The 25,134-nt window shown below is 34.5% G+C and overlaps 3 protein-coding genes and 1 long non-coding RNA gene across 4 annotated transcripts; all 4 read left to right on the forward strand.

Moving 5' to 3' along the window:
- The first annotated feature begins 3,698 nt into the window (after window positions 1-3,698).
- On the forward strand, window positions 3,699-4,667 carry LOC139871331 (F-box/FBD/LRR-repeat protein At3g26920-like). The gene has a single exon (XM_071859052.1). The coding sequence runs from the start codon at window positions 3,699-3,701 to the stop codon at window positions 4,665-4,667; it is 969 nt and encodes a 322-aa protein (XP_071715153.1).
- Window positions 4,668-11,697: 7,030 nt separating this feature from the next.
- LOC139872608 (uncharacterized) lies at window positions 11,698-12,820 on the forward strand. The gene is made up of 3 exons (XR_011767107.1): window positions 11,698-11,813; window positions 12,293-12,355; window positions 12,718-12,820. It is a non-coding gene; the product is annotated as an uncharacterized lncRNA (long non-coding RNA).
- A 4,432-nt stretch (window positions 12,821-17,252) lies between these two features.
- LOC139871332 (putative F-box/FBD/LRR-repeat protein At5g22610) lies at window positions 17,253-17,911 on the forward strand. Its single transcript, XM_071859053.1, has 2 exons — window positions 17,253-17,693; window positions 17,843-17,911. The coding sequence occupies exons 1-2, from the start codon at window positions 17,253-17,255 to the stop codon at window positions 17,909-17,911; spliced, it is 510 nt and encodes a 169-aa protein (XP_071715154.1).
- Window positions 17,580-23,564, forward strand: LOC139873553 (uncharacterized). Its single transcript, XM_071861475.1, has 6 exons — window positions 17,580-18,045; window positions 18,289-18,456; window positions 19,031-19,531; window positions 19,930-20,535; window positions 22,942-23,013; window positions 23,416-23,564. The coding sequence occupies exons 1-5, from the start codon at window positions 17,959-17,961 to the stop codon at window positions 22,984-22,986; spliced, it is 1,407 nt and encodes a 468-aa protein (XP_071717576.1). The 5' UTR covers window positions 17,580-17,958; the 3' UTR covers window positions 22,987-23,013; window positions 23,416-23,564.
- Window positions 23,565-25,134: the final 1,570 nt, after the last annotated feature.

Below are 25,134 nucleotides of genomic sequence, written 5' to 3' on the forward strand. Positions count from 1 at the left end.
CATGACTAGATACTCTGGAAATGAGAGAGAAAATGGTATTACGAACAGGTTCGCCGGTAAGTGCTTCAAGTTCTTCGCCAAGAGGGCAATGTGGTGGATGGAAGGGATCGCCTTCTTCTTGTCTCCAATAATTAAGTAGGCTACGAACCCATCCCCAATTCATCCAGAATAGATGATGGCTAATTGGTTGATCCATTCCAGTTACACTTTCTTCAGAGTTCAGGAGAATATCCATATCGGAATAGCTGTCGGAATTTAAGGAATTTGAACTAGATACGGGATCCATCTTGTATAATTAGATAGATGATTTTTGATATGAAATAGATTATAGAATTTAGTTTGGTATTCTTCAATACATAATTTACATATGTATATATAATACCAAATTCCATAAATCACGGAGAAATTTTCGGAAGATGTCAGGAAAAGTTTACAGTAACAGATACGCTAAGATATGAATTTTTGTCTATACACTATTTATGCAATCAATGCAGTAAAACGTGTCTAGACTTAAGAATGATAAGCATGTAATTTTCGACAAAAAATGATAAGCAAAACTTTTAACATGCAGACACAGTCGAAGTCCAGACTTACTAATGCATCTTAACAACTATCAGTTAGACACATTCATGCAAGACCTGGTTCGCTAGGACCAACGCTCTGATACCAACTGTGACGATCGCTCCAAATCCATATGGACGAACACGTCATTCATTGATTTCATTGCGAGGTATTTGACCTCTATATGATACGTTTTGTAAACATTGCATTCTTTTGAAAAGGCACACCATAAATGAATATTTAAATCAAAAGTTTTCGACATCTGATGATTTCTACATATAGACAATCACCATAAATAATAGTTTACAACATCATTTCTGTTGACAATGCAGTCAAAATAAGATACATGGTGATGATTTGGTAAATGCAACGTCTCCTTGAAAAATATGTCATGCAAGACTCCATGCACATAGCTTGTTTAACATCTAAGCAAACAGCGGAAGACTTCTAGGAAACCTGAGAATAAACATGCTAACAAGTGTCAACACAAAGGTTGGTGAGTTCATAGTTTTAATGTTGCTCATAATCTGTATATAAAGGTGGATCACAAGATTTCAGTTGTTTAATCCAGAAACGTTTATCAATAGATTCTACATAACAGAGCACCCTGGTAACTAAACTTTAATGTTTATATAATTTGTACCCTTTGTATAATCATCTTAATAATACACGCAAACCAACGTGTACGCTTCTCAAATAGCATACGTCCGTTAAAAGGCTAGCGCTCTAGCTCGGACGGGGATATCAAGCCCTATGGATCCATATACTACTACTCGCGCCCACCAGTTCTTATAACTGGCAGTTAACAGTTACCAAAGCTAAGGGATTTTCGGTTCAAACTCAGTGTAGAATTTAGTATGTACTTGTATCCATTGCGTTTTAAATAAAGTGCATGTATTCTCAGCCCAAAAATATATATTGCAAAAGCAATTAAAAAGGGAGCAATGAAACTCACACATATAAATATTGTAAATCAGTTAATAAAGCATTTGCATGTATTCTCAGCCCAAAAATGTAGAGAGTAAAAGGGATCTTATGAAACTCACACAAAATCAGTTTTAGTATTTGTATCCATTTAGTAAAACAGTTTATAAAACTGCGCATGTATTCTCAGCCCAAAAATGTAAAGAGAAAAAGGGATCATATGAAACTCACTATTTAATATTGATATACAATATTGTAGAAAAGCACGTAGACGCATCGGAGATGATAAACACGAGGTTTGATTCACAAAAATACCCTCGAACATTACCCATAATTTCCTTGGCAATAACCCATATTTTCCTTAGCTCTAGCTCGCTTGGAAACACGTTTTGAAAATTACTTGGACAGCACTCCGTCGTAATATTTTATGTACATTATTATTTTTGTATCGCAAAAATAATAACATTAATAATAAAAATAATAAGATTAATAATAATCTTATTAATAATAATAATAATAATAATAATAATAATAAATAATATTACGGAGTATATCTATATTTGTGTATGTGTGTGATTATCTCGAGCCAAAAACTGCAATTTATAGAACCTGGCCTGAAATCTGGAGTCATGCGACTCGCATGGAAATGGCCTTCTGGCCATGCGACTCGCATGAGGACCAGGGACAGCTCACATTGTTTTGTATTTTAGTTTGTCGACATATTTAAATATAATATATATTATATTTAATTTATATAATTATTTATATATTATATTATATTTACGTGCATAGTTAACTTGTAACTTTTGTTCCGATAAGTCGTACGTTGTTACTTGACTTATGTCCCGGTTCCGGTTTCTCGAATGTCCTTTCGTACGCTGAGAAAACTTGCATTTTACATTTCGTGACTCGTACCTTTGTTAAAATATAGCCTTAAATTATTCCTAAACTATACCACTCAAAGTATATCTTAAACTTTCGAGTATTTTGGTCATTTACTTCTATAAATCATCGTCTCACTATTTGTTAAAATACATTTTTAAAATAGTGGTTTACTGTAGCAAAGTTACTGTAGCAAAGTCAATTTTTACTGTAGCAATTCACTGTAGCAAAGTCAATTTTACTGTAGCAAATAGTGATTTTCGAAAATACTGTAGCATTTTGGGTACTGTAGCAATTTGAAAATACTTTATCAAATTAGTGTTTTACTGGTTTATCTTAAACGTTTTAGTTAACTTATCTAAATATCAATCAAATCAATAATCGAATGTTACTATCGTTTACTAAATAACTTGAAATCATATATATTCAATTAGATATATAAACCAATAAGTTTAATGTACGGTATTATGCAATGAAAACTTTGTTACGTTTTCAAGTTATAGTATATATATGTATCTATTTACATATAATTGTTCGCGAATCGTTGAGAAAATCGAAGGGTACTTGAATAGTTCAAAAATTTTGAGATTCAGTTTTACAGACTTTGTTTATCGTGTCGAAATCATTAATCCTTTAAAGATTAAGTTTAAATTTAGTCGCAAATTTTTGGGTCATTACATTAGGGTACAAGTGTAGTTGATGTTTGTATGATATTTAAATTTCACAATCATGTAATCGCATTCGAGTGATCGGTGTGGTTTGAGTTTTTTATGAGTAAAACCGGGTTGAGTCTACTTTCTATAATCGGATATAGTTTGGTTTATGTGAGTTAATTGGATCTTATTAACTAAGATTTTGTGAATATCGACGGGTAGTCATAAGACTATATATTTTATGATCATTGATAATTAGTTTAATGAAAGAACAATCCGCATTAAGGGAAAATTTCTAAGTGAACACTGTTGTCTCTCATTGGTTTTTCGTTTACTTTGATTATTGTGTTCTTTCATTTTAATTTTAAATAATTCAAAAATCAAAAACCCCCTTACATAGATTAATTATAAGTGAATAAATTCTTAAATACTCAACTCCCACTTAAACGAACCAGACTACTTACTTTTATACTAGTGCACGGTTAGGATTAGTTGCTTATTTGTGTGATAATTGTTAATAGTTTTTCTTTTTAAATTTATAAGTTATATTTATTTATCATATCAATAGTACAATAATTGACAATCTCACTATAATTCATAGTTTTCTTTTCCAATTACAATAATTGATACGAAGTTATACATTGTGAACCGCAGGTTATCATTTGTTGTATTGAGCAAATGGACTTTGACCATAATAATGTTAGAGCATCGCCTAATGAAGATAGATTGAGCGACTTGCCTCTTGAGCTTATTCTTCAAATCCTCACTCGCGTTGACACTAAAATAGCTATTCAAATATGTTTGTTGTTGATTCCAAGATGGAAGCTTATCTGGACATCAATGCCATATCTCAACTTTTCAAGTATTGAATTTAAAACTTTAGCCAAGTTCTCAAAATTCTTGACCCATGTTCTGTCTCAGCGTAACCATCAAGTAGAAGTGTCCTCGGTGAATCTATGTTTACATGGAGAAGATACTGAAGATAATTTTGTGAGAGAGATTTTAAAATGTGCGTTTTCTCACAATGTCCAAGAACTAATACTTGATATTAGACTCAAGAATGAATTTCGTCCTTATTTCCTTAGGTCTAAGACTCTCAAGCATCTTACTGTTAGAACCTTCACTTGTGATCTTTGCGTTTCACCCAAAACACAATGGGATTTACCAGCTTTAACGACTTTGTATCTAGATGATATTTCGTTGTGTGATGATAAACTTGAATCTATTGATCCTTTCTCCAAGTTCGTCAACTTACAGAACCTTACTTTAGAATTTGTTAGGGTCAAGGCTAAGGTCTTTGAAATTATCGCTCCCCGACTTTCTAATCTCAAACTAATTAATTTTAGAAGCTCAAATGTTATCAAAGTGATATCACATCAACTTGAGAATCTCACTATAATTGATTGCTCAATTGATGACTTGAATATTCCATCGGGATTTTCGTCATTATACTACCAAGCTTACCATCCTCGAAAGTGGCTTAAAGACCGTTTTCACTCAACGAACAAAGTGACTGTCATTTTTCCCATACATTGTCCAATTAGGCCATATAGGCGGGAAGATGCTCATGATATTATTAACGTGCTTCAAGAGCTCCATAGTGCCAGATTTCTTACGCTTAACTTAGACATTGTTGAGGTACGATGATATATTATCAGCTATAATGATATGTTCATTGTTTGATTATTCTTAGGTGACAATCTGATACCATATTCTTAGCATCATAATTAAACTGAGTTAGTAATTACAGTTAATTGGAAAAGAAGTAAATTTGTATGCAAAATTATTTCCATATTCATCTACCACCTATTAACTATGTGATGGGAAAATAATCACAACGGGTAATCTACAAAGCGGAAACAAACCCGTTTGACAGGCATTTCCCGACCCGTATGAACCTGTGAGGAAACTAACAAACAAGCTATATCAAAACCAACCCAAATCAGTCCCCAAATCTGTTCCAAATCAGTAGCTAAACAATAATCAAGCACACACTAAAACACGAGACTTTTTACGTGGAAAACCCCTCAAAATCGAGAGTAAAAACCACGGGACTCGTAAGCCACTTAAATTACACTATCATCAACAAAGAGGGCAATACAATAATCCTTCTCTAGATCAACTAGAGGTATACAACATCATCATACTCTTGAACAACAATAATCAACAAGTATATGAAGAAATTAAAGACAAAAGATGAAAGATTCACCCAATAAACTGCTCTCTGTTCCAGCAGCAAAATCACAACCTACAGACCTTATTAGACGAATTCAACGGTTGAAAATGTTGGCACTAATGTCAGGAAGACACAGCCCAAAAATTGAGAAGATTCAACGGTCGGATCTCCGGGGATCGTCGATTTTCTGAACTGCTGTATTTTTAGACGGAAATTGAGAATCTCTCTTTTTTTTTTTGATCTCTCTGATCTATCTCCTCTCTTAATTAATGAATACAGCTGCACAACTTCAAATTAAAGATGCCCCTTGATGGTTGACCAAGTCAAACAATCAATTGGGCTTAATTTGTTGGGCTTGGGCTAACCACATAATTGGAAACCAAATAAAAAACCCAACAAATCTCCCCCTTTCCAATTATGAGGAAGGGATCGCCATCCCGGCGATCGAGCAACATACCTTAAGCTTCTCACTTGCTAAAGCCTTTGTGAACATGTCGGAACCATTATCATCGGTATGAACTTTATCAAGTTCAAACGAACCATCTTCAAGACGTTCTCTAATCCAATGATACCGCACATCTATATGTTTTGTCCGCTTATGATACATAGAATTTCTAGTCAAATGAATCGCACTCTCATTATCACAAAGAACCACATATCGTGATTGCTTAAACCCAAGATCTTGTAGAAACCTTTTCATCCACAATAGTTCTTTGCACGCTTCTGTTGCTGCCATATACTCAGCCTCGGTTGTAGACAATGCAACACACTTTTGTAACCTTGATTGCCATGAAACTGCTCCTCCTGCGAAAGTCATCAAATATCCAGAAGTGGATTTCATGTTATCTTTGTTTCCTGCCATATCTGAGTCTGTATAACCAACAAGCACCGGCTCTCCATTTCCGAATGTGATACCTAACTTTGAAGTACCTCGTAAGTATCTCATAATCCATTTAACCGCTTCCCAATGCTTCTTACCCGGATTTGACATAAACCGACTAACAACACTTACCGCATGAGCTATATCTGGCCTAGTACACACCATAGCATACATCAAGCTACCAACTGCTGACGCATATGGAACTATATCCATCTCCTCAACATCCTCCTTTGAAGTAGGACAATCTCTTTCTGTTAGCTTAAAGTTGTTTGTAAGAGGGGAACTAACCACTTTAGCATTCTTCATGTTGAATCTACTTAGCACCTTTTCAATGTATTGCTCTTGTGATATATGTAACGTCTTAGCACCTCTATCTCTAGAAATCCGAATGCCAAGAATCTGTTTTGCTGGCCCCAAGTCTTTCATAGCAAAAGACTTGCTCAATTCTCGCTTCAACTGCGCAATTCTTTTAATATTTTTACCAACAATTAACATATCATCAACGTATAACAACAATATGATGAAATCATCATCACCAAACCTCTGAAAGAAAACACAATGATCTGAAGTTGTCTTTTGGTAGCCTTGCTTTCCTATAACCGACTCAAACTTCTTATACCACTGTCTCGGTGCTTGCTTCAACCCATATAAACTTTTCTGAAGTCTACAAACATAATTTTCTTTACCCTTAACCCGAAAACCTTCAGGTTGCATCATGTAGATTTCCTTATCCAAATCACCGTGAAGAAAAGCAGTCTTGATATCCATCTGTTCAACCTCAAGATCAAGACTAGCAGCTAACCCAAGAACCACTCGAATAGATCCCATCTTCACGACAGGAGAGAAAATCTCATCAAAATCAATACCCTTTTTCTGGCTAAATCCTTTAACGACTAACCTAGCTTTGTATCTTGGTTGTGAAGTAAGCTCATCTGTCTTCACTTTGAATACCCATTTGTTTCTCAAAGCTCTCTTGCCTTTAGGTAACTTCACCAGCTCATAAATATTGTTCTCTTGTAAAGAATTCATCTCATCTTGCATAGCTTCACCCCACTCTTTCTTATGCTTATCTTTCATTGCTTCTGAATAACATTCTGGCTCTCCCCCATCAGTAACTAATACATACTCATCAGCAGAATATCTAACAGAAGGATGACGGTCTCGGGTAGACCGCCTAAGTGGGACAAATGGGGGCACATCTGGTACTGGAATCTCTACCTGCTCCGGAGCATCACCAACATCAGTACCATGTTCATCATTCTGAACATCATCTCCAACATGTTGTGGAGTAACTGGATCCAAATCAACAAGATCAGTACTAGGTTGAGGAACTGAATCTGTCTTCTCAACATCTTTTAACATCTGATCTTCTGTAAAAACAACATCTCGACTTCGTACAAGTTTCTTCTGAACTGGATCATATAACCTGTACCCAAAATCATCTTCACCATAGCCGAGGAATACACATGACTTAGTCTTCATATCAAGCTTTGACCTCTCATCTTTGGGAACATGAACAAAAGCTTTACATCCAAAAACTCGTAAATGGCGGTAAGAAACATCTTTGCCGCTCCAAACCCTGTTAGGAACATCAAAACGCAAAGGAACACAAGGGGTTAGATTAATAATATGAACTGCCGTATTTAAAGCCTCACCCCAAAAGGAATCGGACAACCCTGCATGTGAAAGCAAACATCTAACTCTCTCAACCAAAGTTCTGTTCATCCTTTCTGCTAAGCCATTCAACTGAGGTGTCTTTGGTGGAGTCTTTTGATGCCGAATACCATTCTCCTTACAATAAGCATCAAATCTGCCAATGTATTCACCGCCATTATCAGTTCGAATACACTTGAGTTTCTTCCCCGTTTGCCTTTCAACTAGTGTATGAAATTCCTTAAACTTTTCAAATACTTGATCCTTTGACTTTAAGGTATAAACCCACACCTTCCTGGAATGATCATCGATGAATGTAACAAAGTAGGAACATCCACCAAGTGTCCTAGTCTTCATAGGCCCACACACATCCGAATGAACTAGATCAAGTATGTTCTCCATTCGAAAAGGAGAATGACTCTTAAACGCAACTCTGGTCTGTTTCCCTGCCAAACAGTGAGAACACTTACTCAAATCAATACCACTAACACCCGACAACACATTCTTCTTGAACAAGATAGACATCCCCTTTTCACTCATGTGGCCAAGTCTTTTATGCCACAACTCAGTAGAATCAACATTGTCCACTGCATTAACAATGTTCTGGATGATCTTCGGACGCGTGATGTATAATCTTGAGTCTTTCTTGCCTCTTCCCACTATCATAGAACCAAGAGTTAGTTTCCAAATACCATTACCAAAACCGTTATAATAACCATCATCATCAAGAATGCCTGTTGAAATAACATTAAGTCTCATATCCGGAACATGTTTTACATTATGCAAAACTAACTCCATTCCCGTGTCAAATTTTAAACAAACATCTCCAATACCAACGATCTTTGATAACCCGGCATTACCCATCCTAGCAAATCCATAGTCACCTAGAGTGTAAGATGAGAAGTGATCTCTACAAATTGCAACATGACATGTAGCACCACTATCAACAATCCAACTCGTGTCATCATGAGTAAGATTAATCATATCATAATCAATACAAACAAAGAATTCATCCGTAATAGTGTTAACTTCAACCTTATCATCATCACCACCATCACTTTTCTTTTGTTTATTCTTGTCATATGCCTTTTTCTTCTCATTCTTAAACTTTGGACAATACCACTTTGTGTGCCCCTTTTCATGACAATTATAACACTCAACATTAGCAAATTTACCTTTGCGTGAGTTGCTACGATGATTGCCTCTTTTACTCTGACCTCTACTATGACTTCTCCCCCGCGTTTCTGTGACCAAGATATCTGACTGTGAAGAGGAACCTTGTGACTTTCTTCTCATCTCTTCATTCAAAATACTACCCTTAGCCAATTCCATGGTGATAGTACCATTCGGTGCAGAGTTGGACAAAGATGTCCTAAAAGTCTCCCAAGAGTCCGGTAATGTACCAAGTAACCAGAGACCCTGAATCTCATCCTCAAACTTGATACCCATACCTGCAAGCTGATTTATAATACCCTGATATGCATTTAGGTGATCCGTAATAGGAGTCCCATCATGATACTTCAAAGCCATCATCTGCTTAATTAAGAACAACTTGTTATTCCCAGTCTTTCGTTCATATAACTGCTCAAGCTTTTTCCATAAGGCTTTAGCATCAGTCTCCCCAGTAATATGATTCACAACATTATCATCAACCCACTGCCGAATATACCCACATACTTGTCTATGCAAAATTTTCCATTGAGCATCAGATTTTTCCTCAGGTTTATCCTCAGTAAAAACAGGCAAATAATAATCTTTCACATAAAGAAGATCCTCCATTTTACCTTTCTAAACATGATAATTTGAACCATTTAAACTAATCATTTTACTTGTATTAGCTTCCATCTTTCACACAAGTCAAATCAAATAACCTAGCTCTAGATACCAATTTGATGGGAAAATAATCACAACGGGTAATCTACAAAGCGGAAACAAACCCGTTTGACAAGCATTTCCCGACCCGTATGAACCTGTGAGGAAACTAACAAACAAGCTATATCAAAACCAACCCAAATCAGTCCCCAAATCTGTTCCAAATCAGTAGCTAAACAATAATCAAGCACACACTAAAACACCAGACTTTTTACGTGGAAAACCCCTCAAAATCGAGAGTAAAAACCACGGGACTCGTAAGCCACTTAAATTCCACTATCATCAACAAAGAGAGCAATACAATAATCCTTCTCTAGATCAACTAGAGGTATACAACATCATCATACTCTTGAACAACAATAATCAACAAGTATATGAAGAAATTAAAGACAAAAGATGAAAGATTCACCCAATAAACTGCTCTTTGTTCCAGCAGCAAAATCACGACCTACAGACCTTATTAGACGAATTCAACGGTTGAAAATGTTGGCACTAATGTCAGGAAGACACAGCCCAAAAATTGAGAAGATTCAACGGTCGGATCTCCGGGGATCGTCAATTTTCTGAACTGCTGTATTTTTAGACGGAAATTGAGAATCTCTCTTTTTCTTTTTGATCTCTCTGATCTATCTCCTCTCTTAATTAATGAATACAGCTGCACAACTTCAAATTAAAGATGCCCCTTGATGGTTGACCAAGTCAAACAATCAATTGGGCTTAATTTGTTGGGCTTGGGCTAACCACATAATTGGAAACCAAATAAAAAACCCAACACTATGATGGGTGGTTTTTGATTGACCTGAAATATGTTTATTATTGCAGTGTATTTCCGCATTCCCGGATTTACTATATGCTCAGCCTTCGCCCTTTAGCAACTTGATTAGGTTGAATATTGACTCTGGCACGAGGGATACATGAAAACTTAAAATGTCTACTGAAGCTAGAAATTTCTTGCTTGAGAACTCTCCAAATGCCACTTTCATCATGAAGGTACTTTCATTAGTTCGGTATTTTATTTATAATTTATAATTTTAATGAATTTGTTTTATTAATGTCTGTAATATTAATACTGGGGTCCAGTTATTCTGACTACTACTACTACTACATTCTATGTAGTCCTTAACGATTAGCATCTTGATGTTGAGAGACTAGATTTCTTATGACCAAAATGATGAAGATGAAGGTTTATGAATTATGGTTATTGTAGTTATGATGATGAAGATTAGGGTTTATAATTTTGAGATGATGAAGATGAAGGTGATCAAAGATGAGAAAATTAGTCAATATTTTATAAATAATTGATAGTCCTTATGGTTTGATAAATGCACGATGCTAGTCCTAAAATTAACTCCAGTTAACTACTTACTTGGCGTTAGGTTTGGACCAGCGTCGTGCATTTATCAAACCACAGGGACTACCGGTATAATTTTCAAAAGCAAAGGACTACCTGTGTAATTATGGGTAAACCACAGGGACCAACTATATAATTAACTCTAATATTTAGCACTGTCTTTATAGAACTAGAAGATCTCCCTCATCATGTCTTAACTATACCCTTTTAAATTGATGTGAGGTATTAATTATAAATATATAAATATATTGAATAGAGCAAGTGATATTATTGTAAATCTGCTTGCAGGAACTACCTACACAAGCAATGAAATGCAAAGAGGATCTGGAGACGATTAAGGCCAAAATGATTGCAGACACTGAAGATGTTATGAAAGAAGTACAAGCATCACAACCTATCGGTCAGACAAAAGTAATCTTTGAGAACCTTCTGGATGATGATGATATACAAATATGTAAAAAGAAAAAAATGTTGCAAATCGAATCCGAAAGGGGGTGTCAAATAGAGGACAATTTGACTAGGTTGGTGGTACAGTTGTACAAAAATGTGGTAGAATTGGCGGATATGATTACTCAAGAAAATCATGATGTCAGACTTTTGATTTCAAAGACGGGGCACGTCAGAAGCTTATTGGATAGATTCCCTAAAGTTGAGATGTTTGAACAGTTGGAAGCACGCTATTCTAACCATCTTGAACTAGCTGAAACACTGATTGCTCATCGGGACTCTAATATTAATATCCTCCACAAAATTGAAGATGCGTTTAGTAAATATAGGTCGTCTTCAACATCTGAACATGTGACCGGCAGCAAACATATACATCCTCTGCCATCACAAACATCATCTTCTTCTTCATCAATTGTGAGTTTTTTTTTTTAATTATTCCATAATTGACTTAATCTATCCATAGTTGTCGCAGGTGCTTATATGAGCGGGTTATGGGGTTTTTAGTTGAAACAGTTCAATTTCTATTAGAGGCTTAAACAGGAGTTGTGTATGGTTTACCTACAGGCTTAACTTGTTTGTCCTTCGTACAAATCATAATATCATACTGTAATAATATAGTTATAGTTATAATATAATAATTATAATTGTAATTATAAGATGTTTAAAATACAATAGGTTTTAGTAGTAAGTACTAACCATGTTTTCTTTTTTGCTTGGAAAAAATGAACAAGTAAACTTGGGATACTTTCAACTAGTCTGATTCTTACTCCTTTTCTATATGTCATTCTATTCTATATGTTGGAAATAAAGGTCAACTAAAGTCGACCCGTTCATAACCCAAACGTGACCTTAATTTCCTTATCTAATACAGTAGTTAAATACTTAAATTTCAGGTCCTTACTCCCTCCACCTCAAGTATCAACCCAATGCCATGAGAGGTGTGACCAACTGCCCAGGTAACTACTATTCATTTATATAACGGTTTGCCTGCTTATTCATTAATCTATCAACCATTGTGCTGTTTGAGAACGTGTCCGAATTACATAACTGTCTTATTTTACATTAATCTGACTTCAAATTGTAGTTTTTAAGTAACTGATATCATGCACTCAAATCTGATGACCTCTAAATTTTACAATTGAACGGTAGTGCACAATTCAAGTGCTAACAAATAAAATGTGTAGTCTTTGAACACGTTGCTTATGTGATTAAACTCTGCAAACTTAGTTGCTTTTGGTTTCATTTAATCTATTTGAATTATTGATTTCTTAAAAAAAATTTAAAGTTATTTTTGTTAATCTAACCCAAATCTCTACAGATAGTGTGCCAACTTGAAGATGTTTGTCCTCGTTGGATTAATGAATTGTTCTTCTAAATATGTTAGGTTATCATTAGATTGACTTTGTTGCAACTGTTCGTGGATCTTACTTTACTTTTGCTGTCTTATAAATTTTGCCATGCTTTTACTTCTAAATGTTTATGATGACTATTATTAACACTTATATGAAGTCCAAGGTACATATTTACAACAACAAAATCCAATCTCACAAAAATGAAAATGGGGAGGTAAGATGTAGACAGTCTTTCCCCTATTTTAGAATAAAGACAAGTCATTTCTTCACCTAAAGTGAAACACACTAAGAGCAAAGAAAGTTCTCCCTCTCAATGTCTTGTGTAGAAAGAGAGATTGCTTCTGAATGAACTTTCGGTCACTAAGTAGGTCAAAAAAATAAAAGATAATAGAAATAAAAATAAAATAAAAAAGGTGTGAGACGCCATGAAAACGGTAGAATCAAATTTCCATTGGTTTCAAATCTGCCTCAAGTTCAATTTTGGCTTTAAGCGGCGATTAAGTCGTCAATAAATCGACGTTTGTTGTCGACTCAATTAATATAGTCATATCCAAGGTACATATTTTTACTACATCTATCTATCTATAAATTTATTAAAATTCTAAAATTATGATGTCATCCTTATGCTAATCTCCCCTTAATCAAGACACGTGTGACAATAACAGAGAGTTTTTGACTAAATGCATGTGCTATACAAAGATAATTCCCAAACCAATGTGTTTCGAGATATATTTACAAAACTAGTGCTTTTTATTTTCTTTATTCCCCTGTACAAAGAATCTATCGGAAATTTTCGATCATCTCTAACGTGACATCAAAATTATTTATTTTTTGTTTCGTTTACTCATTTTTTCACTCTTTAAGTTTTAATTAATCTTTTTTTATTTTTTATTTATTACATTGTTAATTTTTATGCACTACGCGTATGTTGAGTCTTTCAGAATATAGTCTCTTTACTTTCATGTAGGGATGGCAAAATGACCAGTAACTGATGAGGAAACCCGAAACCCGATATAATTCCGTCGGGTCTGACTCAAGTCCGTCGGGTCATGGACCGGGTATGGGGATGGTTAAAAAAAAATTCGGGTTCGAGTTCGGGGTATGGTTTTGGATACAAACCCGTATATCCGACCCGCATACCCGTATACCCGTATACCCGGCCCGAGAAATTTTAATGATAATTTTTATGTAAAATTTTTATATTAGTATTATATTGTTAATGTATGAAAGATTTCTCTTATTTGTTTTGAAAACGAGTATAATTTTATTCAATATAATCATATACAACAAGTATTCGAGATGTGATATTTTACATCTGTTTATGATTCTGGAAATTTTCATGTATACAAATGCTAGATAATAGATAATGGACAGTGACTAAAGAAATACTGTGCTAAAAAAATAACTACACTTGTTTTGCAAATATATTTAAAAACACGTTGATTTGGGAATTAAGTTTTCACAACACATGGCTTTGGTAAAAAAAACTCCAATAACACATGCCATAGTGATGTCAGCATGTAGTTAATGATTCTTAAAAAAAAAAAACCCTTAAATACACAATAGGCACACGGATAATTAATAACTTCCAAATTTATAGGAAAAACCTAGGGTTTAAAACCAAACTCGATGCACATCTCAGTTTACGTACTCAATTATTTCCTCTCAAAAAATGACATCTTTTAAAACGTCTTTTTGTGCAAAGATTGTTACACCCCGGCGATTCATCAATTCTTCCCAATATTGAGTTCATGCGTTTTTCCTCGATTGATTACAATCGACCGAAGACCTGACCCAAATTTTGGTTTTGTTTTCTTCAATTTAATGAAATCGACTTAAGATATGGGCCTAAAAAATTGATTTGTAAATGATTTATTAAAAGCGACTTAAGTTTTTGTTGGAAAATTATAAGTTTTGAATTAAAATTGATTGTTATTTATCGCAAGTAAATGTACTGATTTATTGTAACTAAATATGACAATTTATTATGATGTAACTTATAAAATTTAACTTCTAGTTTATTAACTTCTCTTTTATTATGATATTCGACTTTTTTGTGCCGTTGGTCCCTCGATTATACTCCAAAAAGTTGACAGCATCCCTTTTGTTTTTTTTTCTGCTTACAGCATCCCTCTATTTCTAAAATTTGTGTTTCAGTATCCCTCCGTCAACCATCCGTTAGAAATGCCCGTTAAGTCATGAAATGTGCACTGCATGTGAGGGTAAAATAGTCTTTTTTTCTTTCTTTCTTCTTCATCTAAATCTGAAGCTTGCTTAACATGTTCTTCCCCAAATTTACAAACCCTAATTTTTAAAAAAAATAAAACAAAAAACTAAAACTTAAACCTAAATCCACCCAAATTTTATTTATTTCCTAACCATAATTTGTAAAACTAAACTTAAATTAACAGAAAATGAATTACCAAAAAACATAAGTATATAATTGTGATCTTCTACAGCTCGTTTGTACCTGTAACCATAATTTGTAAAACTAAATCCACACAAAATAAAACATAAGTATAACATCAGTTTCAGGATCTACCTACATCAGTATTACAAACAGTCATCGGTGGTGGCGGTTGTGGTTGCAGGTGTCAATCACACAACTTCAAGTGTGCGAATTTGATTCAATATCAAGCTGAGCGAATCGAGCAAACATCCTTGTCCGAAATTGAATCTGTAAGCTTCCAATAGCAGCGGTTAACAATGTATGTGAAGAATCATTCACCAAAATATCTTCGAATTCACAAAATTAAGATGAACAAGGCCGAAAACTTCATATGAACATGAATATTGAATTTTGTTTTCGGACACTTTCAATAAGTGATTCCTTCATGAAAAATTCTTATAATCACCATTAGAACCTTCGTGAATCATCCTTCTAACCTAAAACACATTGATTCATCCGAATCAAAAAGTTGACCAAAATTGTAGAATCGTTGACCTTAAGATCGTGAAATCTGTAGCACTTTGTAATCTGATTTGAAGATACACGAAGCTTCAGGAAGAGATTGTGACTCTGAATAACCATGTAATTCAATTTGAACATAGTTGAATCACTCCGGAGATCACAACGAGTTCAATTTTCGGTTAAGATGATGAACTCGATCCGATTTGATATGATTCCGTTGTTGTTAATGGATTCTGATGATCGATGAACATAGTTGAATCACTCCGGAGATCATGAATTGTTCTTCGTTTGTTGTATGAATCACCAAAAAGAATTATGAATTTGACTCATAATTAATGATGATGATATAGCACTCGTGAAAGTAGCAGCAAAGTACATATTTGTCTTTATAAAAAGACGAAATTACCCTCACATGCATAGCACATGTCATGACTTAACGGGCATTTCTAACGGATGGTTGACGGAGGGACACTGAAACACAAATTTTAGAAATAGAGGGATGTTGTAAGCAGAAAAAAAACAAAAGGGATGCTGTCCACTTTTTGGAGTATAATCGAGGGACCAACGGCACAAAAAAGTCATGATATTTTGGTATACACAAAAATAAAACCCAATTCAAGGTCTCAACCCGACCCGTATCTTGTGGATCTTGCTATCAACAACCCAAATAAGGAAATAACTGATGACGTGATTTGCTCCATATATCAATCGATATATCATCTTTGTAATGTTTATGTTTGTTCTCAATTCTTGTAATGTTTTATGACCGTTTTTAAACCGTCCTTGTACTTGTAATTGTTAGGCTTCATTGTTTTGATGAAGTCCTTTAATATATGACTCCACTTTTTCGGGGAAAAAAAAAATCAATCGATATATCAGTAACAAACAAAACTATTCAAATGGAGTTACCCTTTTATTCGTTACTCGGGTGACCTATAACATACATACATTAAGGCACCTTTTTCACCCTAATTTGGTTTCTTCTTCTTCTTCAAAGATCAAAGGTACATAAGTATACCTTCTTTTTTCCTTTCCTCAAACCCTAATCTTCACATTTCTCTATCAATTAATTATACACCTGCGTGCTTACTGTACGACACTGAAATCGACATCGCGGTTTCACTCTTTTCCATTATTTGTACGTATGAAAATGTTAGGGTTTGTTATTGTGTACTACTTTAGTTGCTTGATGTAATCGTTATTTTGTTTGCACTACTACTAGGGTGATTATTATTATTATTATTATTAACTTTTGAGCTGTATAGCTAACCCATCTGCTTAGTTGTATTATTTTGAAGTTTCCTTTTTTAGAACGTTTTAGGCATCATTTTATTACTCTTTTACCTTGTTAATTAATTACTGTAGTTCCTTATCAGTAAGCTTGATATGATATATTTGATATTTGATATATGTACTTGTAATGTTGATGGTAACACATAATAATACTCGTTTTGGGCATTTATTCACTCGAATGATGCTTGCAAAAACACGACCACAATTAGTTAATACTCATCTCTGTTATTCAAGAAATTGATTTGTATTTTTACATTGTGAAATGCAGGTTATCATTTGTTAATTAGATCCAAGAAAATGGACTTTGATCATAATAATAATGTTAGAGCTGACGATGAAGATAGATTGAGCAGCTTGCCTCTTGAGCTTATTCATCGAATTCTATCTCGCTTTAACACTAAATTTGTTGTTCAAACGTGTTTGTTGCTGTCTCCAAGATGGAAGCTTATCTGGACATCGATGCCTTGTCTCAAGTTTTCAAGTGGAGATTTCAAAACTATACCCAAGTTTGCAGAATTCGTGAAACATGTTCTGTCTCATCGCAACCATAAAGTATTAACCGTTGATACTAATCCCAAGGCACACCATGAATTTTCTCCTTGCCTTTTTAGCTCTGAGACTACCTTGTGTCTGAATGGTATTTCATTGTGTGATGATGAACGTGAATCTGTTGATCTTTTCTCCAAGTGTGTCAACTTGCAGAACCTCACTTTAGAAGATATTACAGTCAGGGCTAAGGTTTTTTTACATTATTACCCCCCGACTTTCTAATCTCAGACTTAGACTTATTAATGACATAGAGTCAAATGCTATCAAAGTGATTGCACCTCAACTTGAGAATCTCACTGTAATTGATTGCTCAATTAAGGACTTGAATATTCCATCAGGTTTTTCGTCATTCTACTTCAAAGGTTACGATCCTCCACACTGGCTTAAGGACTGTTTTCATTCAGTGAACAAAGTAACTGTTAGCTTGTCCATATATTGTCCAAAACAGCCATATATGCAGGAAGATGCGTGTGGTATTGTTAACATGCTTCAGGAGCTGCGTAGTGCCAAATTTCTTACGCTCAACTTAGACATTGTTGAGGTACGATGATCTACTAGTATCAGCTTTAATAACATCTTACTTGTCTGATTACTCTTACACGCTAGTCTGATAGTTGAACGAAGTAGATTTGTTTGCATAAATTTATTCATATTCGTATATATAATGGGTGGTTTTGATTAGCAGTGTTGTCGTTTAATGCCTAAAGTTTTTGATAGGTGAATGGGTATACAACTTTTTTATTTATGTGTATAATTATTATTAATCTTTATTTATATGTTGCAGTGTATTTCCTCATTCCCGGATTTACTATCTGGTCAGTCTTCTCCATTTAGCAACTTGATTAGGTTGAAAGTAGAGTGTGGCACAAGGGATACATCCAAGTTTAAACTAACTACTGAAGCTAGAACCTTCTTGCTTGACAACTCCCCAACTGCCACATTCATCGTGAAGGTACTTTCATCATTTTGCTACTTTATTTATACTTTTCATATATCAATTATAATTTATTTATATTACCGTTTGTGATTTTTTTTCAATTCCGGGGTTCAGTTTTACTGAAAACTGCATGAAACTGATTGAATTATAGAGTGTTCTGATATGCAACCTGTGCATAATCTTGTTGTACTAAAGAAGGGATTCTTAACAATTTAAGATGAATGTTTTGATTCTGCAATGTGAATATAGTGATCTCATGTCCCTTTATAAGTAGTTGTGGGATTATGTGACAGAATATAATGTACTATTACATTTCTTCAAGGGTATGAAATCGGTGTCTGAGTTCTATTTTGAAAACCAAATCAACCTTTTTTTTTTTTTTTTTTTTTTTCCGCTTGCTTCACGTCTTTACATCCTTAAAACTGAACGCCAAAAAGAAGTTATCATTGTTGTGGCAAATGATGAAATAAAATGATGAAGACTAGAGAATTTATAATTTATAATAATAATAATTTAATAATAACAATAATAATAATAGTAGTAGTAGTAGCAATAGTAATAACAAAATGATCCGTTATCTCAATTACAGGGACAACCTCCTAGGGAAGCAATGAAAGAGGAGAAAGGGGTTAAGGAGCAGATAAAGGCAGGCATTGAAGATGTATTGAAGCAATTACAAGCATCCCTTGATTACGAGAATATTCTTATTGAGAAAAAAGTAGCTATCAAGAACCTTCTGGATGATATACAAGAAAAAGTGACCAAGAAAAAAGATGAGATAGTGGTTGGATTAATGTTAGAATTTACATATAGCATGGCAGATATTAATGAGATGTTTAGGCAAGCAAGTAATGATCTCAAACCCTTGGTTCCCAAAATGAAGCAGATCCAATGTTTAATGTGTAGCTTGCCTCAACGACATAGGGAACAAATGGGAGCACACTCTAGCCAGTTTGATCAAATTGTAACACAAGGAAAAGCACTTATTGCCCGTCAAGCCGAACATAAGGATTTTGTAACTAAAATTGTCCATGATTTTAAGGCTTCAACATCTGAATATCATTCATCATCATCATCATCTACAGCAATTGTAAGTTTTTGATTCCTTAGTTGTTACACTTACAAGTGGGTGGATGAGCGGGTTATGGGGATTTGGTTGAATCGGTTCATTTTTACTAGGGGCTTAAGCAGGCAGAGTCAAGTTTGGTTTAACTACACACTCTTTTTTTTTTTTTTTTTTTTTTTTTTTTTTTTTTTTTTTTTTTGTCCTTTTAATATATCTTTTTTTTCGAGAATTAGGAATCATATATAATAGAGAAGGAAAAATTTAGAAGGGTGCAGTGCAGTAGGTTAGTTGCTACTATTTTTTAGTGGTTGTTGGTAGGCTATTTATTTATTTATTTATATAGTCATTTAAATGAGATGAATAAAAGTGTATCGTTTTCTTCATTTAGTTATTTCAACACTGTAATTCTTTCTAATTAATAGGAACTGCCTACGGAAGCAATGAAAGAAAAAGAGGTGAAGGTGGAGATTGAAGATATATTGAAGGACTTACAAGCGTCAATAGAGCAGGAGAATATTCTTAATCAGAAAAAAGTAGGTATCGAGAAGCTTCTGGATGATATACTAAAAATAGGGACCAACAAAAAAGATACCCAAATTGAATCTGAATCTAAATCTAAATCTAAATCTGAGAGGGGTGGTGGTCAAATAGAAGAAGAGATGGTGGCTAAGTTGCTGACACAATTTTCGGAGAAGCTGGTAGATTATACGGATATGTTTAGGAAAGTAGATAACGATCTCAAACCCTTGAGTTTAAAGATAGAGCAGGCCAGTTGTTTATTGTGTAGCATGCCTAAACAACAGATGATATCACGCTACTTTATCCAGATTGTTCAAATAGTAGCAAAAGCAAAAGCTCTAACTGCCCGTATCGACTCTCATAAGGATTTTGTAAATGCTATTGCTGATACTTTTGTTGATAGTGACAACAAGGTTTCTTCAACATCTGAACAAGAACATGTTCCCAGCACCACACATAAACATCCTCTTTCATCACAAACAACATCATCATCATCATCTACAAGAATTGTAAGTTTTTGATTCCCAGCCGTTGTTACACTTACAGGTGGGTAGATGAGCGGGTTATGGGGTTTGGCTGAATCGGTTCATTTTTAGTAGGGGGGATTAAGCATGCGGAGTCAGGTTCGGTTTACCTAGACTTTCCTTTTTGTCCTTTTAATATTTTGTTATTAGAACTTATTATTGAGTTATAAGATCACTACGAAAACATTAGTATTTGTATTAGTATTAGTCAAGGTTTAAAAAAACGGAAACGTGCCTCGAGGCGTTTCCCCTCTGTGAGGCGAGGCGTACGCCTCGAGGCGAACCGAGGCGTACGTTCGAGGCGGAGTTGACTTATGTTGACTTTTTAATAATAAATATATATTATGATAATATGTAAATAATAGGGGCTGTTATTGTCATTTTATTAAAGTTTCAAGAGTGTATATTAAGTTTGTTCTTAATATTATAATTTAGTAAAAGTTTAGGGGCTGTAATTGAAATTTGATAAAAGAAAAAAGAAATTAAAATATTTTAAATATATAAAGCTATACTCGGTAGAAGATAACAACTAAGAAAAGATAAACATGAAAACGACATATCAATGACACAAATATCAATGACACAAAGTAAAAGTTTAGGGGCTGTTCTTTATCAATATCAATTATTTTTCCAGTGTTTTTACTTCTGAAGAACTCCATAAAAACTATTTTCTCTTTCCTCAACCCTTCCATCTAACTTCTTCTTCTTCCATCTAACTCCGGTCACCGGATTTTTCAGGTTTCAATTCTTTTTCTTCCTATCTTCTCTTCTATTTGATTTTCGTGTTCTCCTTCCTCATCTTTACTCGATTCCGGCAACATCCAAGTTTTCCGACACCGTTAAATGCTGTTTGACCGCCGTTGACCGGTTGTGAACATGAGGCGTACGTTTTTCACTTACCTGTGAGGCGTACCAAAATCGAACCGCCTCTCCCATTTGAGGCGTACGTTTTAATTGGCCTTTGAGGCGGACGTTTCAAAACGGAATATTCGAAAATCGCATTGAGGCGCGCCTCAAGGCGTACGAGGCGTCCGTTTTTTTAAACCATGGTATTAGTATTTGTATTAGTATTAGTATTACAATTATAAGTAACTAATTTATTTAATCTCTTTAACTTATTATTTCTTCTTCTTTTGGAAAAAAATGACCTAAGGAGATTGTGCTTGTACGCAATAAAATTGTAAACCTTAGAGCAAGGGGAGTGGAGGCCCATTTCCCCTTCGTCCCCAAGCCCGTCGCAAGTCACCCCACTCCCCAACCAATTTTCGATGATCCGTCCCGGCTTGGTCAGTCGCCTGGGCGACGCAACATCAACGGCCATCTTTTTTTTTTTTTTTACTTTTTTTATTTTTAATCCCCACTTTCCCCACTTTTATCTATATATATACAACCCTTTTCTCAACCCAAACACACACTCTCAACTCTTCTCAATTAAACACACTAATATTGCTTAAAAATGAATTCTTCAAGCATTATTTCATTGAATGTTTACCATGATGGAGAGCTCAGCGAGGATTGGAAATCGTATTCCAACTCGCAATGTACTCCGTTCGAGTCCCTCGACGTTAACGTGTGGGACACAGGGCGTTTTTCTCAACTACATACGAGAGCATGTCGACTTCGAGGCCTCGGATTTTATGTACTTTGTTCCAGAAACTCAAACCTTTGAGTTTCTCACGACTGAACAAGAATGGGAAGAACTAGTCGGGAAAGCAAAACTCAACGACGAGTCTGTCGACTTGTATTGTATCCACATATGGTCCTTTGAATTCATCCGCCGCCCACGTCCTCACTACCCGCACGACGAGAGTGATGAGGGATACAATAGTCCTAAAACCCAGTGAAATGCTCGATCGGACGAGTTAATTTTTAGAAAATTTCGGTTTGTTTTTTTATTTTTAGGACTTTGTAATGTTTTTTTTTTTTTTAGTTTTAGGTTGGTAATGTTTTTCTTTTTTTTAGGAATCGTAATGTTTTTATTTTTATTTTTAGGAATCGTATGTTTTTACATTTTCTTAGGAAATGTAATTTTTTTTATTTTTAATGAAAGTTATTTTTATTAATTTATGTTATATTTAAAATCATAAAAAAATAATAAAAATATAAACTGACATGCCTAACTGACAGAGGTCACCACTCCCCACTTTTTCTGACTCAGCAAGTCAGGCCTGACATGCCAAGTGACCTCAGTCACCACTCCCAGTGCTCTTAGATACTTTCAACCAGTCTCATTCCATTCTCCTTTTCTCTATAACATTCTATTCTATTCTATGCTGGAAATAAAACTTAACGAAATTCGACCCATTCATAACCAAATGGGACTTCATTTTCCACATCTAATTGTTTTAAAGATTAAATTTGGTTTTTCAACATGTTTATTAATGTCTGCAGGTTCCTCCTACACCCTCCACATCAAGTATCAACCCAATGCCATGAAGTGTGTGAATCACCTGCCCAGCTGAGGTAACTATTCTTCTATACAACGACGAATTGCCTGCTTATTCATTAATCTAACTATCTACCATTGTGCTGTTTTATAATGTATCTCAATTACATAACTGTCTCATTTTTTCTCTTCAAATTGTATATTCAAATTTCAGTTGATGTACATACAAGTTGCAAAGTTGGGGATTATCATGAACTTAAATGTGATGACCTCCAAAATTTGAAAATTGAACACTATTACACAATTTAAAGTTGTTGCAAAAAATTGTATACTTTTACATTCATGGTGTCTTTGATTTTGTTGCTCGTGTGACTAAACCCTGCAAACTTGGTTGCTTTTGGTTTCGTTTAATTTATATGAATGATTGATTTCATACGGTTTTATAGGTGTTTCCGTTGTTCTAACCCGATCATATGCAGATCATGCCAACTTGAAGATGGTGGCTGCTAAAGATAGTGTCAACTTGAGGACGTCTTTCCTCTTTGGATTAATTGATACTAATATTTTCATGAAAATGTTAGGTTACCATCATCATCATCAGACCATGACTATGACTATTAAAATCTGTTCGAGGATCTTACTTTTCGTGTCTTGTAACTTTTGATATTCCTTTATTACCTAGTGTTTTATGAGGACTATTATTAGCAATTTTATGATGCCAATGGTGTTCCATAACTATGTTGATGAAATCACAGGCATCTGAACGCATCCATGCTCCAACTTGGATTCTATAATATTGTATTCTATTCGATAATTCATAAAGTTTTTTTTTAAAGCCAAATGTTATATTTAAAAGTAAAATTAGCAAGAAGTTAAAAAATATAACGAAGCTATGAAAAATTATCATCCCATGGCACCTATTTTAAAACACACCATAGTATTACAGAATTGACAAACCAAGCTGTAAATGATGATCAACTAGTAACAACTAAACTACTGCGAAAATCGAGTGAACAAATTGCAACATGAGTGAAGGCCAACCCAACAAAACTAAACATTTGTCTATTGTACCTTTTGTTCAAATTATTATATGGAAACTATATCATAAACACTTTTACGATGTCAAAGTTATCTCATGACCGTCTTTGTGAAATCAAATTTATCTCAATATCCTTTATATGGACATCAAAATACTGCCAACATCATTGCTCCCAACTCTTACATAACACACAAATTCAAAAGTTTGAATTACTCAACTTGTTTTAACTTGAAAAAATCAGATCGTTAAATGTAAAGAGGGATTTGCTTGAAATTGTTAATCAACTGCAATCGGTATTGGTATCTAGCTATATCTTATTAAGTTAAACATAAACAAATTTTGTTTAGGGATTATCACTTTTTTACCCATTTTTTTTGAACTTTTTTGCGTGAGAGTCTAAAAAAAAAAATTGATGATTTGTCCTCGCAACGAGCAAGGTGCCTTGCGCCATGCGTCCTTGCGCATGGGCCATGGAATAAATAGGTCAAAACGAGATTTCTACTAGGTGGAAGCAAGGTCGCAAGGTCTTGCTCCTTGCTCCCCCGTGGAAGCAATGACGCAAGGTGCCTCTTGCGACCTTGCTTCTATAACGACCCGTCCTAATCCATCTGGACTAATACATTACATTTGGTTACATCGCGAGGTACTTGACCTCTATATGATACATTTTACAAATATTGCATTCGTTTTTAAAAGACAAACTTTCATTACATCGAAAGTTGACGGCATGCATACCATTTCATAATATATCCAACTATATTTGACTTAATAATAATCTTGATGAACTCAACGACTCGAATGCAACGTCTTTTGAAATATGTCATGAATGACTCCAAGTAATATCTTTAAAATGAGCAATTGCACAGCGGAAGACTTCTTTCATACCTGAGAATAAACATGCTTTAAAGTGTCAACCAAAAGGTTGGTGAGTTCATTAGTTTAACATAAATAATCATTTCCATCATTTTAATAGACCACAAGAATTTCATTTTCAGTTCTCATAAATATACGTCCCATGCATAGAGACAAAAAATCATTCATATGGATTGAACACCTGGTAACCGACATTAACAAGATGCATATAAGAATATCCCCTATCATTCCGGGAAATCCTTCGGACATGATAAAACAACATCGAAGTACTAAAGCATCCGCTACA

Source organism: Rutidosis leptorrhynchoides, chromosome 10, assembly GCF_046630445.1.
Source record: "Rutidosis leptorrhynchoides isolate AG116_Rl617_1_P2 chromosome 10, CSIRO_AGI_Rlap_v1, whole genome shotgun sequence".
Classification (NCBI taxonomy): Eukaryota; Viridiplantae; Streptophyta; class Magnoliopsida; order Asterales; family Asteraceae; genus Rutidosis; species Rutidosis leptorrhynchoides.

Bases quoted from the DNA above. Each gene is read 5' to 3' on its own strand.
- LOC139871331 (XM_071859052.1), top strand. From the start codon at position 3,699: ATGGACTTTGACCATAATAATGTTAGAGCATCGCCTAATGAAGATAGA.
- LOC139871332 (XM_071859053.1), top strand. From the start codon at position 17,253: ATGGACTTTGATCATAATAATAATGTTAGAGCTGACGATGAAGATAGA. The intron at 17,694-17,842 runs GTTTTTTTACAT...ATATTCCATCAG, and splicing joins ATATTACAGTCAGGGCTAAG to GTTTTTCGTCATTCTACTTC.
- LOC139873553 (XM_071861475.1), top strand. From the start codon at position 17,959: ATGCAGGAAGATGCGTGTGGTATTGTTAACATGCTTCAGGAGCTGCGT. The intron at 18,046-18,288 runs GTACGATGATCT...TATATGTTGCAG, and splicing joins TCAACTTAGACATTGTTGAG to TGTATTTCCTCATTCCCGGA. The intron at 18,457-19,030 runs GTACTTTCATCA...TCTCAATTACAG, and splicing joins CTGCCACATTCATCGTGAAG to GGACAACCTCCTAGGGAAGC.